The sequence below is a fragment of the Argopecten irradians genome, chromosome 14 (genome assembly GCF_041381155.1).
Source record: "Argopecten irradians isolate NY chromosome 14, Ai_NY, whole genome shotgun sequence".
Taxonomy (NCBI): domain Eukaryota; kingdom Metazoa; phylum Mollusca; class Bivalvia; order Pectinida; family Pectinidae; genus Argopecten; species Argopecten irradians.
The window spans coordinates 21122661-21138549 of NC_091147.1; the positions used below are offsets into that span (position 1 = coordinate 21122661).

General features: G+C 32.3%; 1 protein-coding gene across 2 annotated transcripts; it reads right to left on the bottom strand.

Moving 5' to 3' along the window:
* Window positions 1-363: 363 nt before the first annotated feature.
* LOC138307932 (uncharacterized) lies at window positions 364-13445 on the bottom strand. Of its 2 annotated transcripts, none has more exons than XM_069248858.1 (12): window positions 13316-13445; window positions 9848-9915; window positions 9178-9285; window positions 8551-8637; window positions 8124-8234; window positions 7619-7770; window positions 6405-6519; window positions 5886-5976; window positions 4224-4409; window positions 3154-3299; window positions 2151-2213; window positions 364-1204 (listed from the first exon to the last, which is right to left on the bottom strand). In XM_069248858.1, exons 2-12 carry the CDS (start codon window positions 9875-9877, stop codon window positions 1172-1174), a joined length of 1122 nt encoding a protein of 373 aa, XP_069104959.1. In that variant the 5' UTR covers window positions 9878-9915; window positions 13316-13445; the 3' UTR covers window positions 364-1171. The 2 variants fall into 2 exon arrangements, with proteins under 2 accessions (XP_069104959.1, XP_069104958.1); XM_069248857.1 differs by having other exon boundaries at window positions 2099-2213.
* Between the last annotated feature and the right edge of the window lie 2444 nt (window positions 13446-15889).

Below are 15889 nucleotides of genomic sequence, written 5' to 3' on the forward strand. Positions count from 1 at the left end.
TAAACACCGTCTAATATATTTCAAATACATAGCTAGTCGTCCAATTATTTATGTAAAATAGATTCCAGTTGCCGTTAGAGCCTCTTGTCTCTAAAACCCTGTTATGCTGTGTTATCAAACAATCAACGGCGACGTTTGATATAACTACGTCATTTTTAAATTAGATGATAAAACACAATTTAAGCCAATGAAAATATTTCAAGCAAGGTTCTGCAAAAATGTAATTTATGCAGTTCAGGTGATACTTATCAGATACCGCACGGCATAAAATTGGGAATAATGTATATTGAGATATTTTCTCCAGTGTCAATCAAGTAGGCAAGAAAAAACAAATTCACATTTTACTATTCTGATTTTTTTTATTCCAACGCAAAAAAAAAAACCCAACCTTATCCGCCAAAAAGCCTTTCTTTATCAGTTGATTTTTGAGATGTTAATTAGAGGTTTATTAAGAAATCAGTAATGTAACTTACAAACCATTCATTTGATTGAGTAGAAATAACGAATAAAGACTATTTTAGATACTGACAGGACTCTGATTTCCTGAAACAGAAGTGCAGACTTTAGTCAAAACCTCCATTTTTCACCTTATTTAACTTATATGTGAAACATTTGACAAGAAACTAAAGCCTGGTTCTTTACAGTTTGAACTATTATCTGTAACATGGCTTTAATATCTTCATCATGCAACCAAACAATTTTATGTGGTGTAGCAGTAAAGCCATTCGCCTTTTACCTAGTCGGACTGGGTTCGAAAAGGTCACCTGACGAAAAGATCACGTGGGGTGCTCTGGTGTCCTCCCACTTAAAGACTTCTCGTGTACTTACATCCGAAAGTGATTTTTGTATCAGTAATATAACTTGTTTTGGAATCGATGTAAAATAATAAAAAAAAGTATTTAACATTTTCACGTCTTGCTTTATAGATTTTTTTTTCTGCACATGGTCGACTTTCTCTGTAGTGATATTATGCGGATATTATGCCTAGAAAACAATTTGATTTTGAAATTTCATACGATCTTCAGTAGGTTTACAAGGCCTGCTTTAAAGTTAGCGATGAGTACCACATACTATTACATGAGGGCATTTCCATCTGATGTTATTATCTCAAATTTTAGTTGCCGCGGAATTCGAAATGGATCGTTGAAGTTCGAGGTACGCTTTCGCATCGCTAATCCTCCTCTCCCATTACATAGATACACACCTGTAACACAACATGTCATCTAATCAATAACAGTTTATTTGACAAAGAGTTTTAATAGATAACTACAAGTGTGGACATATATTGTATATTTAATATAATGGCATTGTTTTATTAATGCTATGATGTTTATTTCTCCATATTTTGAAGTTAAAACCAAAAAGACATTCTGCTTTTTTTTTACAAACGTGAACATGCAGCTATGAATCTCAAAATGAAAGATAAATTCAAGCAATTGGGAATAATAAAATATTTAAATGCTGCCATTTTTTAAAAATATTGTTTATGAGAAATATTTTGAGTATGGTTATGTTGTCTGAGTAGGTAATGGAGGCAGTTAGGTGTAATGCTTAAACGATAGGCTACCCCTTTCATTTGATGAGGCACTGTCACATATAAGGATGCCTCAGACAAAAAGTTATTTATAATTATTGTTTTTAAGTCAAATGCATGTATTTGAATTTGATTAATACACGTTTTTTCTTTTGGTTATCTTCTTTTACACTTCTGATTAGTGACTATATACAGTTTATCATCCTTGATACTCCGCTATCACTGTCAGCATATCTACCCCTGCACTTTTTATTAGCAAAACTTAGATCAATCCAGAGAATACCTGACCAGGCCTATGGCGGCTTCATTTGAAAAATACAGAGAGTAACGACCAAAGCCATAAAGTGACTGTATTTCAATCATTTGGATATTCAACAAATAAGGCAGAATTACCGTTTCCATCTGTTGTCGCATACAGGGATGGATAGAACGACAGTGATACTTATCCCTGGATTCTTGAGTATGTATTTACAGGTACATATTATATCATTGAGATTTTGATCATATTGCTTATTATCTGAGTTGTGATATTCGTAGATAGGTTAATAAAATTAATATAGTTACCTTCATAAACCAAGGACTCTAAAAGATAGCTATTGTCACTAACCAGCCTAACCTTAAAGAACCGACAATCAGGTTTCCGTATGGCTGTTATGTTGCGTCGAAGAGTTGAGGTTCCCTGTCAAGTAGATTACAAAATTGTGAAGGATGCTCCACCGCCGACAGAGCAAAAATGGCATTCATCATTAGAAAAATAATTGGTATTTAATCTTGTATATATATGTCTAATTAACACAAAAAATAATATATAAGATAATTTATTTTGCCTTTGGTGCATGCGCAATCAGTACTTCATTCCATATAGGATAGAGTGCCACAGATTTTTTTTCGGGATACAATTAATTATTATATTTTATATTTTCAACTTGATGTAAAATTAAAAGCTCAAACTTTTCAATGGTGGTAATGGTGTAAAGTGAGTATTTTAAAACTGAAGGAAAATATGAAATCGCCTGCTCCTGTTTTTGATAGTGAAAAATACCAATTGTCAGCGGTGGAGCATCTTTAAAACATAAAATAAAGTCAATTCTAAGATAAAGTCACATTCAATACATTAAAAATCCAAGATTTATGAATATATATGATGTTGTTATAAACATTCACAAATGTACAATATGCTCCAATATTTTTCGCTTCCACGATGCAAAGGGTCTTCTCAAAAACCAGCTATTTTAATTAAATAAAGGAATTTTAGAGAAAATTTGCATATATATTATTTTACCAATAAACAGAAAAATATTATTACTTCCTTTTTCATAGGAGATATTGATTATTAAAAAATGAGAGAACTATTCACGCATATATGGGGTACAGTTTCTCAAAAGGTAAAACACATTATGCTGAAATTTATATTAATCCCGGAATGAAATGGTTTTATCTAAGAACCTTACATTTTATTGGGTGAATTGAGATTTGGAGAGAATGTGATTAAGTTTTTAGTTTTTATATCCACTTGTTTATTCAATTAAATGATATCTAATAGGACCAGATCTAGAGACATTCAAAATGTTATTTGATGAATTCACCAAAACACTGTAAGGATATCATATAGTACTTACTCCTAGCCCTACTCTGTTCTCGCTCTGTACCGTGATAAAGGTATTGGTGACTGGGGACTGAAAGGCACAGAAGAAAACAGCCGGCAACATGGTATTACTGTGGGTACGGGCCTCTAGTCCGTGAAACGTAAACCACTGGAACTGGACTAGAATAACAATACAATTGTCATTACATTTTCTATAAAATATGAAGTAATTGAAGATGTTGACACAGATACAGAAAATATCCTGCAAACCAACTTTCTTTCACGTGCGATTTACTATCACGGATTTCGCGACCCAAGTACATTCATGAAAGTTTAACTCCACAAATTACCTTTTACATCATATATATTGATAGTAATTTCAGTTCAACTTTACATTTCGCGAATTTTTATCTTTGCTAACATGTTTTGTTGTGAAAATCGCGAAATTTAATTGCCGCGAAATAACGTTGGATTACAGTATGCACAATATTGTGTACAACTCAAAAATAAATGTATACATATATATGTTCTATCTCAAGTTTTATATGCTATTAAAATAACTTAAGCCATGTTTTCTAAACATCTCTACCGCTAGATATGAACATGTATACTATCTAATGGAGTCAAATGAAGGGAGGTAACTTTTACATTAAAATAGTTTAAATCGATAAAAGGTAGCCAGTATATATATATATATCAATATTAAAGGTTGTCAATACATCCAAAACAAAATAACTTCAAATAGTTTCACATGTATAAAATGCATTTCCCACATATCGAGACTAAATTTCGCATAAACATTGAAAGTCTCTTCTTCCATTCTAAACGCCATAATATATATATTAGCTGATAGATTTGCGCTTATGTGTTTACTGTGGAATATTGTTGTGGTCTGTGTTTACATATGACAGAGTTATCTGCCCTTGCGATTATAAATTCATTGTGATGTAGGCCTAATGTAACGTCATACTTTTCAGGAAAAAAACTACGTGAATTTCTGGCATAAAATAACGACGTCACAGCGGATATCTACCCGCAGCAGATGCAATTCTGTAATATGCAAAGACGGAATTACATTATAAACCTCTAAGTATGAAAACGTACAGTTCTTGTTTGATTTACTGGGCAGGGATTCATCCACAGACAGAGCATTGTCCTTCACGCTGATGTACCGGCCGTTGTTCCTGAGCCAACACGCCTTAGAGTCCCTAAACTCCACACATATGATTTTCGTGAACGACACAGACGAAAAGGTGACCACATCCGCAGACATGCGCAGAATTGTTTCACCTATAACGAAAAATTATACATGTTGTATAATGATCGATGATGATAATATTATTATATACGAATGTACATAACTATAAATATGAGCGACGTAAACACACATCAATGGTAAGTATGTTACAGGTAAAAAACAAAATGAATAAATAAATAAACAAACAACAATATATTACATTAATAAAAGAAAAGATGGGCGATTTTATTTGGCAATTTTCACATAGATTCTTGGTAAATAATGAAGTATTAGTATATTTTCAGCAATGCAAAGGATAGGGTTTGCCTAATGTCAATACTTTATACCATATAATAGAATTTCTCTCTCTAGATACCGATCTACCGATATGATACACACCGACGTCATATGGCGAACACACATTAATAATTGAATAAATGGAATTTATTCCAAGTGTCAATTCAGTGAGGGTAATTCTGTTACATAACCACGAAAGGAAATAGAACATAAATGTATTGTTCTGCATTCCTTATGAAATAGATAACAAAAATATTGACAAATTCACGACATTGTTAAGTATTTTGATCGATACTATTGAAATTCGAAATCGTTGATCAGTACGATAAAGCAGGTACAACATGTATGCTGTATCCATACCCCAAGCCAAAGTCACGCACGTAAATAATTCAATACATAACCACTGAGGAGTTGATGAAATTATTTTTTAGACAAGAACGTGCATCTATTAAGGTAAACACATTTCTGTAAGAGCGATTTGAGTAGATCTAGGCAAATAACTTATTTATGACAGGGTCAGGATACAGCATACAACACATCCGACCACAATGTGTAAGACTGAAATGTCGTTTAAAAAATATTTTTTGGGTCAATTTATACTCAAAGTCTGTTTTGTCAAAATAGTTTTGACCCAAAAAAGGGCAGAGATGTGTATTCAATCTTATTACTTCACACACGTTTCTTTAAATCACCATGAAATTTTCACTAGATATAAAACACATATATGGAGGAACAATCGTTTTATCATAGAAAATATTGTTAACGACCCAACGAACCAGATTTTAATTTTCAAAATAGGAATGTAAAAAGAGATTGATAATTTGAGTCGCAAAAATGATTAACTTACTTTTAATACTACTCTTATCATCCCTTCTGAACAATTTAATTAAAATAAAATTTAATATTAATTTTCATAACGCTGGTCGTTTCATGTTTCCAGCCGTCCTCCTAAGTACTGCACGTTAACTTCTATAGCGGCAGACGACAAAACAGAGAAATGAATCTTCACTGTTCAACATCGATAACTTACTGAATCTTATATTTGTTTGGTATTGTAAGCTCATTTTAGGCCATCAATATCAATTTTATCATGTTATTATTGTTTGTAAGAAACGTTTTTTTTTTTGGAAAAGTAGTGAACCTTTACCAATACATTGCGGTAATGATACAATAGATACAATTCACAGTATACAACGAATTGTGACAAAAATAACATAGAGGTATAACCTTACCACGAGCTGGAAATTCAAACCGCACATTGATCTGTATGTACCGCACTTCAGACCGGTTTCTCTCGTCCGTCTCAAATCTTCGTCCAATCACCTAAGGCAATAGCGGACTACACAATAAGATACACGCGGTGAGTATTTATACTCTTAGATAAGGTTAAATATTGATATCATGGGAAGTAGTTTTGTATTTTTTTAGAAATGTTAAATGCAAATAGATTATTCATCAATGTTTCTTACTCCTGACATTCATTTGAAAAGTAGATTATCATCCTATTCAAATGGATACACACTCGAGTTTTTCTTTCTGCGGTTACATAACAGTAAAAGATTATTGGTATGTGTTAATTCAAAATATCAGTTGAAAAATTGTAACCGCAAAAATCATGGACAATCATGAATTTTAGAATTAAAGTTATGTCTGGTGCTATTCCGATATATATAGTACATGATTATCATTATCATTGCACTCTATGAATACGCGTATAATCACTTTCAAACCTAATTCATTATATACCTTACCATTGTAAAGTCCCCGCTGTCCTCTCCATAGATATGCTGTAGTGTTGACACCAGGATATGATGCTCGTATGACCGTACGTCTATATTTTTGATGCCGATGATCGAATCACCATTTCTAGAAACAACGACAGGTATGGAAATTAATGTTCGTTATTTTATTATTTCAAAAATCAAAGATAAAGCAGGCCGTCTTCACAAAACTACAAACACTTATGTACTTAGGTAGACAGGATACCAGTCTGGTGAATATCATATATACATCACTTAATTTTGGCGTGGAAATGTTTGTCTCGGAGACATGTCTGTTTCTAGAAGAATATAATTTAAAATTAGAATTCTGTCAAGAAAATCTTAGGGTCTGGTTTCCAGGCTATTAACTAATGACTAATATAAAAACAACGGGTATTGATTTTAATGTTTGTTTTAATGAATTCTATTATTTATTAATTATTATTAGTTTAATTTGATATTAATATTGATAATATAAGAAATACTTTAGAAAAGTTACAATACAATAATCACAGATAAAATGTTTTTCTATGTACGAATACCCCCTCCCCCATTTTTCGTGTTTGAAATGGCGTTGCGCTCATGGCATGGCTTCTGAATATAGTATAACTTGTGGTGTTTTCTAATTATCTCCCTTAGATTGACTGGTACTAGCTATTAAATCTCAGAAATCTCAGATAACAAACGAGTTCATACCTACGGGTATAATACTGGCTGGTCTAGAGCAATACACTCATGCCGCCTGAGGCTGTATTGCATGGCTACCCATGCAATAAAGCCTCGTGACGTCACGGCGTGAACAAAATTCCTATTTCCTCGATAAAATTTTAACATTTTTTTCCCAAAAACTTGACTGGTTTTACTATAAAAGAATTTTTGTTGAAAATATCACGTAATTTTTCAATTGACTTGAAAAGTTGACTTTCAGTCGTGAATTTCTTCGAATTTATTTCAAAATGGCGGGATATACAGTTGTAAAATTACAATAGAACGTCGAGGAATGAAAGAAAAATACTCTTTCATAAGTGAATATGAAGGATAGGGATATTCTACCCTCAAGATCACAAAATGTTGCAAAACCCTCAGCAAACCTCGGGATTTACTACATTTTGTGACCCTCGGGTAGAATATCCCTATCCATCATTTCCACATATGAAAGAGTCTTATAATCTTAATATGCTATAAACTCGTTCTAACATACGTACTGTAGTCTCATGTGTTGGACATGACTGTTCTCCGTATCATCTATATCTATGGTATGACCATATGCACTGGAGGACGTGAGAGAAAATCCACCATTTTCTTTGTGTGATTTCGTCAGTTGAAACTCGATAGTGGTTTTGATGATTTCGTCATTCTAAAAAGAGAAAAGTGTAAGTTTATAAAAAAACCAACAACAACAAAATAAACCTGAAAAAAAACCCAAAAACAAAAAAAAAAAACAAAATAACAAAAACGAAAAGGAAAAAAACAAAACAAAAAAAACGACAGAAATCAAAACAAAATAACAAAGCGAGAAAAAAATTGAAAGAAAATTAAGAAAAAAAAAATACGATAATTTGCACTTGATTGTGTTGAATAATATCTCTCTGTATATTGGCTTTCCGTTTTGCTTTGTTTCTATTGTTTATAAGTAAATAAAGAATTTGAATCTCATTTAATTCTTTGTAGATTATGTAAGATATATTTGTTCAATCGTACAAAGTTTACCTCGTCTTCAAAAGATTCACATTCACAACCGTTGTTATCATTCACCATTGATGCATCGCCTGTGTCATTGTTTACAGGGTATCTGTTGTCTACGTCACCACGTTCAGGATCCTGTCAGATTTATAGGATAACACATATAATCCATATCAGAAAATTACATAACATTTTATGACAAAATATTCGGAATATATAGATATGATAATAAATATTCAGAGGAGAATATGAATTAATAGTTTTGTCGAAATTGCTTTTACAATATAGAAGTTACACATTTCTCTTCTTCCTTAACGAGAAAGGGAGATAGGAACTTTAACTGATACGGAAATGTATCCATATACAGGTACTTGAACAGCAAAGAAATATATGGATTTATTTCCATTTATTTCGGTAAGCTTAGTTGATAAATTCTGTATGATGTTGTTTTTACCGAGTTATCGTTGTCACAATCCTCATATTCTTCTATCATCTCATGTTCTACTGGTTCATTTGTTGGTCGTGGTGTGTCTTCTGTCCCCTATAGTAAGAAATGAATTTAGTTGGTATCATTCTAAGTGATATAAACAGACTTAGTTTAATTAATAGTTGGTTTACAATATCACTCATTTATAGACGTAATATGTTTTAGCTATTTTTAATTTTAATACTCGGAGCCAAAATTAACAGTAGATTATATACAAATTTAACAAGAGTTATTTCCCTTGAACCCATGCTATCGGTAAGTAATTTATTACTCTATACTAAATTTTTGTATGTTCATACATCTACATTCATATCATATTCTATTTACGATTTTTTTTTGCTGTGACAAAGTGGTGAAAAAAGAAACTAAAAACTTTCAATGGGTTCATTTCTTCAGCCTTGTTTGTGTTTTTGTTTTCTTTTTCATTTAGTAATTTAAGGACTTTCTGGCAAGCACGTAGCATATATAGCAAATAATAAGCAATAAAACGTTAGAAAAACCTAATAATGTATGTGAATAACTAATTAACATTTATACTGGCGACATATGTATGTACGAGTGGGAAAGTATTGAAGAAATCCTGTATGTACTTACTGATGATGTTGAGATAGTATCGTTCACAGGGAAGCTATTGGCGGCGTTGTCACTGTACATATTGTCATCTGGGATCGGAGGCAAATCCGGAACAGCAAAGCCAAAAAACTGGAAAATCAGTTGGACGGGATATGAATTAATATATTGATATCAACGTTCTTTCGTAATAATAATAATTCATTTGAATAAAGGATATGGAGAGTTTACGTTTATACATTAATATCAATGGATTTTCATTAATTGTTTAAAAAGTCTTTTTTTACATAAACAATATAGCAGAGGAAAGGAAAACAGAAAGAAAATTAGAATTAAAGAGAATACAACTATCATTTCGCTCTATTAATATTTATGTATATATATATGAATATCAAATGATTAGATTTGTATTTAAATCTGAATGAAATGAAGTGAAGTGCTTTGAATAGTGCTTTGTGAATCGTTAAATAATAAACCAAAAGGGACACGAATAGCACTGCGGAAATATGCTGAAGTGTTATAATAACATTACCTGCATCTTACACAATGACTTCGACAATTGTGATGCTTATCATAAATGACTTGGTTATGACTTCAACTATGATATGATACATTGATATGTATGGTGCATTTTAATGTTTCTCAGAAGAAAAAAACTTAGCGGCGAAATGTGCTATGTAATTATAATTCATACCTCGTCTGAAAATATCTCGACGTTGGCCATTGTACAAGTATGTGTCCCGGCGTTATGTCGTGTAGTTCCTGAAAATATATTTAAAATCAAATTAAGCTATAACATAAGTAGTCCAGAACCTGGTTCTTCTCATTTCCTCAGTAAATATACATTCATATAGTGAATTGTCAATTGACCGTACACTTATCTGGACATTTTCAGTACAAGTTGTTGACAAGTTTGAAACCTATTCATGAATAACGTACTTTATAGTATTAATGCGAAATACATTTAACTACATTTTAACTCTGAAAATATACCGGTGTGACTCTTATGAAAGAAAATAACATATTATTGAAAATACGATGATTATATTCATTAGTTCTTTTCATCGACATCTTATATAACAAATGTGATGTCCATGCCCCGTTTTGTCGAAAGCAAAGTTCAGACTTAAATCAAAACGTAAGAATTTTTTCTCCTTATGTAACTTATGTTAAAATATGACTGAAGTCAGTTTGTTTCGAGAAATCGAGACCAGGGCCACTAAAATTGTTATTTAGGAGATTTGTTGCATACTTAACACAACTTTCATATCACATAATGGCGATTCATTGTTTGAATGATAAACTTTTCTCATTTTTATTTTTTATTCTTTGTGAATAATTGTTTTGAAATAATTGGATGGATTTTTCCTCACGCTTCTTTTTATTCCTTATGGTGAATTATCGTTACATTGTGAAAAGATGGACTTTTCTCGTGTATATTTATTACTATTGGTTTTAAATCGTTTTGATGTAATTGAATGGGCTTTTCTCGAGTCAGTTACCACCTGGTATATTCACATAAGAAGGTAAAATTCTATACACTTGTTTCATAGAATAGATTAAAATCTTAAAATGTCGTATTTCATTACATGATAAGTACTCAATCATGTATCGTCTGCACTTAATTTGATATTGTGTCCATTTAATTAATAGATTTCATGTTAAATACAGATACTTTACGTTCCTGTCATGTAAGTTTAAAGTACTTAAGTTGTGGTTATTTTCTATGAAGTGTATATATGTGTGTTATATGATTTCATTTTTTAAATTTATTTCCTTGTGAATTTCTTATGATTAGAAATTCTCTCTCCAGGCATTTGTTTTTCTTCTTCTTTCTATGTGTTTTTTGGTTGGATCTTAGAGACAGATGATTTCCTTTTATGTCGTTTAAGTTTAAAGTACTTTAATTGTGGTTATTTTCTCTAAGGTTTAATGTTTCAGTGTTTTACCTGATTTTCTTGTTCTTTCTTTTGAATTTCGTTTGTGCAATCAATACTTTACAGTACAATCCTGGCTTTTCTTTCCACTGTGTTTATTGTTAGTATTTTAACAGGACCAGAACTCGGTTTATGTGACATATACATTAGTTCACGCAAAATTTATATTGGTATTTGTATAAAATTAATCTGCCTTACCACCTCTGTTTACAGACTAACATTTCTATGACCTCAAATAGTAGATTTCAACACAATTCAACCCCTGTATAAAGACGACTTGCATAAAAAGGCACTTTGTTCTCTGTTTCTTGTGTAGTCTTTATATAAAGGTTTGACTGTAGTTGAAAACTGATGACGGCTTTATAGTGTTACACTATTGAAATATACTACCTAGATTACAAGGGACACCGCCCAGTTAACGACGAGCCATTCAGCACAAGGAACAGCTGAAAATAATTCCCAACTGAAAATACATGTATATTTAAAGAGGTTTACTCTCTATCGTAGAATGTATATATGCCTTAGATGTGTAGCAAGTCACGCTTGGGTGGTAGTTTGTCCGATAGCAATACCAACAAACGATGACATTTCAATTTGCAACTGCCACCAAAATAACGTAACATGCAGCCATATGCGTAGAAATATAATATTACATTATATTAAATGGTTTAGATTGTGCTCAAGGCATTCATTTCGTGTAGAGTGTTAAGAATTATTTAAAATACAATTTACAGTCGATATTATTGAACATGCAAAATGTAAATACAGAATTGATATAAAGGAATTGTGAATTATTTCAATATCTTTTAAATGATTTTCTGACAATGCTTGACAATATCAAGTGATTCTATCACGTTATATTTTTATTTGCTCGGGACTGACACTATATAAAATTACCAACAAAAAAAGGAATTTATGAGATAAAACCGCTATGGCAAGGAAATAGGAAATATCTTTGATAAGACTATCCAAAAGTCAATTCAAGTTGGTATACTATCAAAGCACTATAAATCTATATTTTTTCCTTGTAGTTGTCTTTTCTGCTAAAGCACCACTAATTTGTAATAATTTAGAAATATAATAAAGATAATAGTAACTTCGGATTAATGCATTGACTAATTATATCTTGTTTAACAGTCTACATATCCGGCATATAAGATTATATATGTGCATTTTCAAAAATGTTCAGACTACAAAATAATTCCTGAATACAACAATATGCTCACCACAACAAGCGTACCAGAAACGTCATTAAAATGATCTAACTGAAATAGCATTGTAATATTCTGAAAAAGGATAATATTGTAACCGACGTCCTATTTCTTTTACCTAAATTGGTTGGATAGTCGAGGTTAATAGTATTTAGTGGATTAATTCCATATTTTCGAAATGATTTTCTTACAATACTTGGAAATATGAAACGATTCTAAATTATTATATTTCGATTTGCTCGAGAATGACTCTACGCGAAATCAAATGGATATTTATGAGATAATAAGTCTCCTAGTGCGGTGATATATAGATCATATTTTGTGATTTCGTTCTGACCGACGTAATAGCGCATTGTGGATTTTCTTTTGTGCTACTTGCGTGCTACTGGAATGAAAACCCCAAATTGTTCTAGGATAACAACTTTTGTAGTTATGATTTCAAAATGTTGAATATCCTGTAATATATTGATAAAATATTGAAAGTGTACTGATGATTTTATATTTATCATGGACTTATTTTTTTACCGAAAATGACATCGATGGTACTTACGAAGTCACAAGAAGCGACTCTACTGACGGGGCAGCGGGGAATTTAATTTGGTAACAACGATAACAATACACATTATTAGCTTGATTAAAAGAATCAGAAAACGTTGAAAATGGTTCTCCCAGGATTGCAGAAAAATTAATCATGACGCATGGTATTCAATATTTGTTTGCAATCTTAGGAGAATTTTAGGACCATTAATCCCCCAAGAAGGCAATTCAATGATAAATTGTAAAAGTTAAAAAAACAACAACCCCTATATGATTTATATATACCACGACACATTTGAGCAGGGCATCTTTGGTTGCATACAAGCAATTAAATCTAGGATAAATAAGTAATAGTTAAAGCATGCTTTGATTGTATCGTCTACACTTTTTCCTGTCCTACATACTAATAACTATATACCAATAGAATAATCATTTACCTGTTTAATATTTTATATAGATATATCAAATGCATCTTACCTTGCCTTCAGAATGTGCGTATACCGTTTATATCACAGCGGACAGTACAACCTGATCTACGATCCGGCTCTCTGTTTTGTTGTGTCCAATTTATTTATATACTCAATGATCAACTTCCTGTTGATTTACGACGGAATAACCAGCAACTGTATACTTCCGGGTACGTGTTACTGTAGCACCTAAACATGCAGTTGTGTATGTGTTACAATTCACTTCAGTTCTATTATACGAGCCATAAAAGTGTAAAGACTTTAATTCCTTCATCTTATGTACAGTTTGATAGCTTTTGGAAGGAAATAAATACATGGCGCAACTATTTATCAGTAATGATATTTCATGAAGGGAAAGAAATGCTTAACTCATTAATTTAATACTGCTAATGGTATGATTGTAGTTTAGGTATTTTAAGAGTAGGTGGGCTGATTATGGAGTTGAGAATTAAGGAGGCGTATAGTACAGTGAGATTGGTAGGGGAATCCCAAGCCAGTAAACGCGAATGTTAATCCAGTCGTTAAAGAACTTTATTTGTTGTGAACCTCAATATTGGTTTGTAACAATTTATCAAAAATGTAAACATTTCTAATTAGACCACACAAAAGGATGATAATATCGCATAGTGTGGGAGCGAGGTTCCCAAATTATAGAAATAGTTTATTAAACTATTACATATTCATTTGCTTTATTTGCTATTTCGGGTCATTCGTAGAGCATTCATTAAGAAGCTAATAACCAGAATTGTTGTTGATAGATAGATAGATAAGTAACCCTTATTTATTCGTAAGTACGACAATGTAACACTAGTAACATTTCAAACTAAGAATTATAGAAAACAATATACGGGACATTAGTATCATAAGTTGATGATCATATGCTCATTGCATATGATAGATAGCGCCGATAATTTTTTAGGTAGTGGAGATGTATCACAAAAATCTGAGAGTGCTCTCAATAAAAAAGTGTGGTGTGAGTATACTCATATTTCTGCTATTTGAATTAATCATTATGCACTGTAATTTTATTTACTAAAAATTATCTTTTCAATTCATTTTGGAACTGTTTTGCTTATGAAATCAGTCTATGTACGTCGTAATCTCAGCCAATCGGAAACGATGTTACAAACGTCGACGCCATTTTGTCCTTAATGGGTTGATAAAGTAAAATTTGAAGCCAATACAAATGCTTGTTACATGCAAAATTGAATGATTTTCATATAAATGTAATGCCTTTACTATTCCGAATGACGAATCGTCCCGGACACCATTGCCAATGGTAACTGTCTGTTACCTAATACAACATTAGCCATATCTGTGTCATTCAGTTCCGAGACCTTCACAGCAGTGATTCCCAGCATGTTAACTACATCGTCAAACAGGTGATCTCTGTACTTATTGCGTTAGATGAGGATGCGAAAAATAATGTTCCTTCCTCTCTGCACACACAATATCTGATCTTTATACGTGTGTGTATATAGATATTCGAGTTGATACAAAGTTCTTTAAGCCCATCCACTGCAATTATCCATTTGTTGTCCTGATGCTTTTTAATAACATTATTATAATAACAAAATGTTTTTAATGCGCATTGTCTCTCCCATCCTCGATATTCCAGAGGTTCCGATCACTTACGATCTCTACACCCCTGGACTATCTCATAGTAAAACTGGAGGCAACAGAACAGAACTGGTAAATAAGTCCTTTGATGTACATCAAAAGAGCCGTATAACGGTACAATGTGGTTGACTGTGTGGCTTTGAAGTTGGACGTCGCTCTCTCTGTAGCCTTCAAAGGGAATCTTTGCTTGTCTGTGATTGGTCAAATGTTTTCCGCTGAACTGCCTTCAATTTCACTATGAGATAGTCCAGGGGTGTAGAGATCGTAAGTGATCGGAACCCCTGGAGTATCGAGGATGTGTCTCTCCGTATATACAATTCGCCAAAAAAACCTTTTATGTAAAAGACAATATTTGTCCCGATTCAGTAATGTCAATTTCTACGAAAGAGCACGTTCGTTTATTAAAAATATTCAAAAGAGAGCTAGGGTTTCCGCCAGTAAACCTGTTCCAAAATACACCAATTAGCATTTGTCGACTTATGCCTGAATTTCTCAAATTCCTACGGTTTAAAAATTACGTATATATTGGAGAATAATGATCGTGTACCTGGCATCTTCTGGCTACCCTTCTGACATATTTCCATATCAGACCTTTAAGGGAAGGGTTATATCTATTTATTTTTTCCTAATTGTCTGATCATGCACTCGTTGCTTGTAAGGGGCTCGCTTAGTAATACTGCCTTTATAATATACTTGTTTTATTCCAATGTCAAAGCGACCCGCTTCCCGTATTTTAATGTCGTTTCTCACGTTTCCGAAGTATAACCGTTCGATATTTTTCAGTATTATATTTTCTATCCCCATTTAACTGAACATCGCTAAACAATGCCCTGTTCATTTTGTAAGTGAGAAGAACATGCGGTGACAACAAGGGTATCATCATCAACGAATAATCCTGAAAGATAGACATCCTTAATGATCAGTACATTCCTCACATCGTGTAGTTCTATGGCACTCGAGTGTA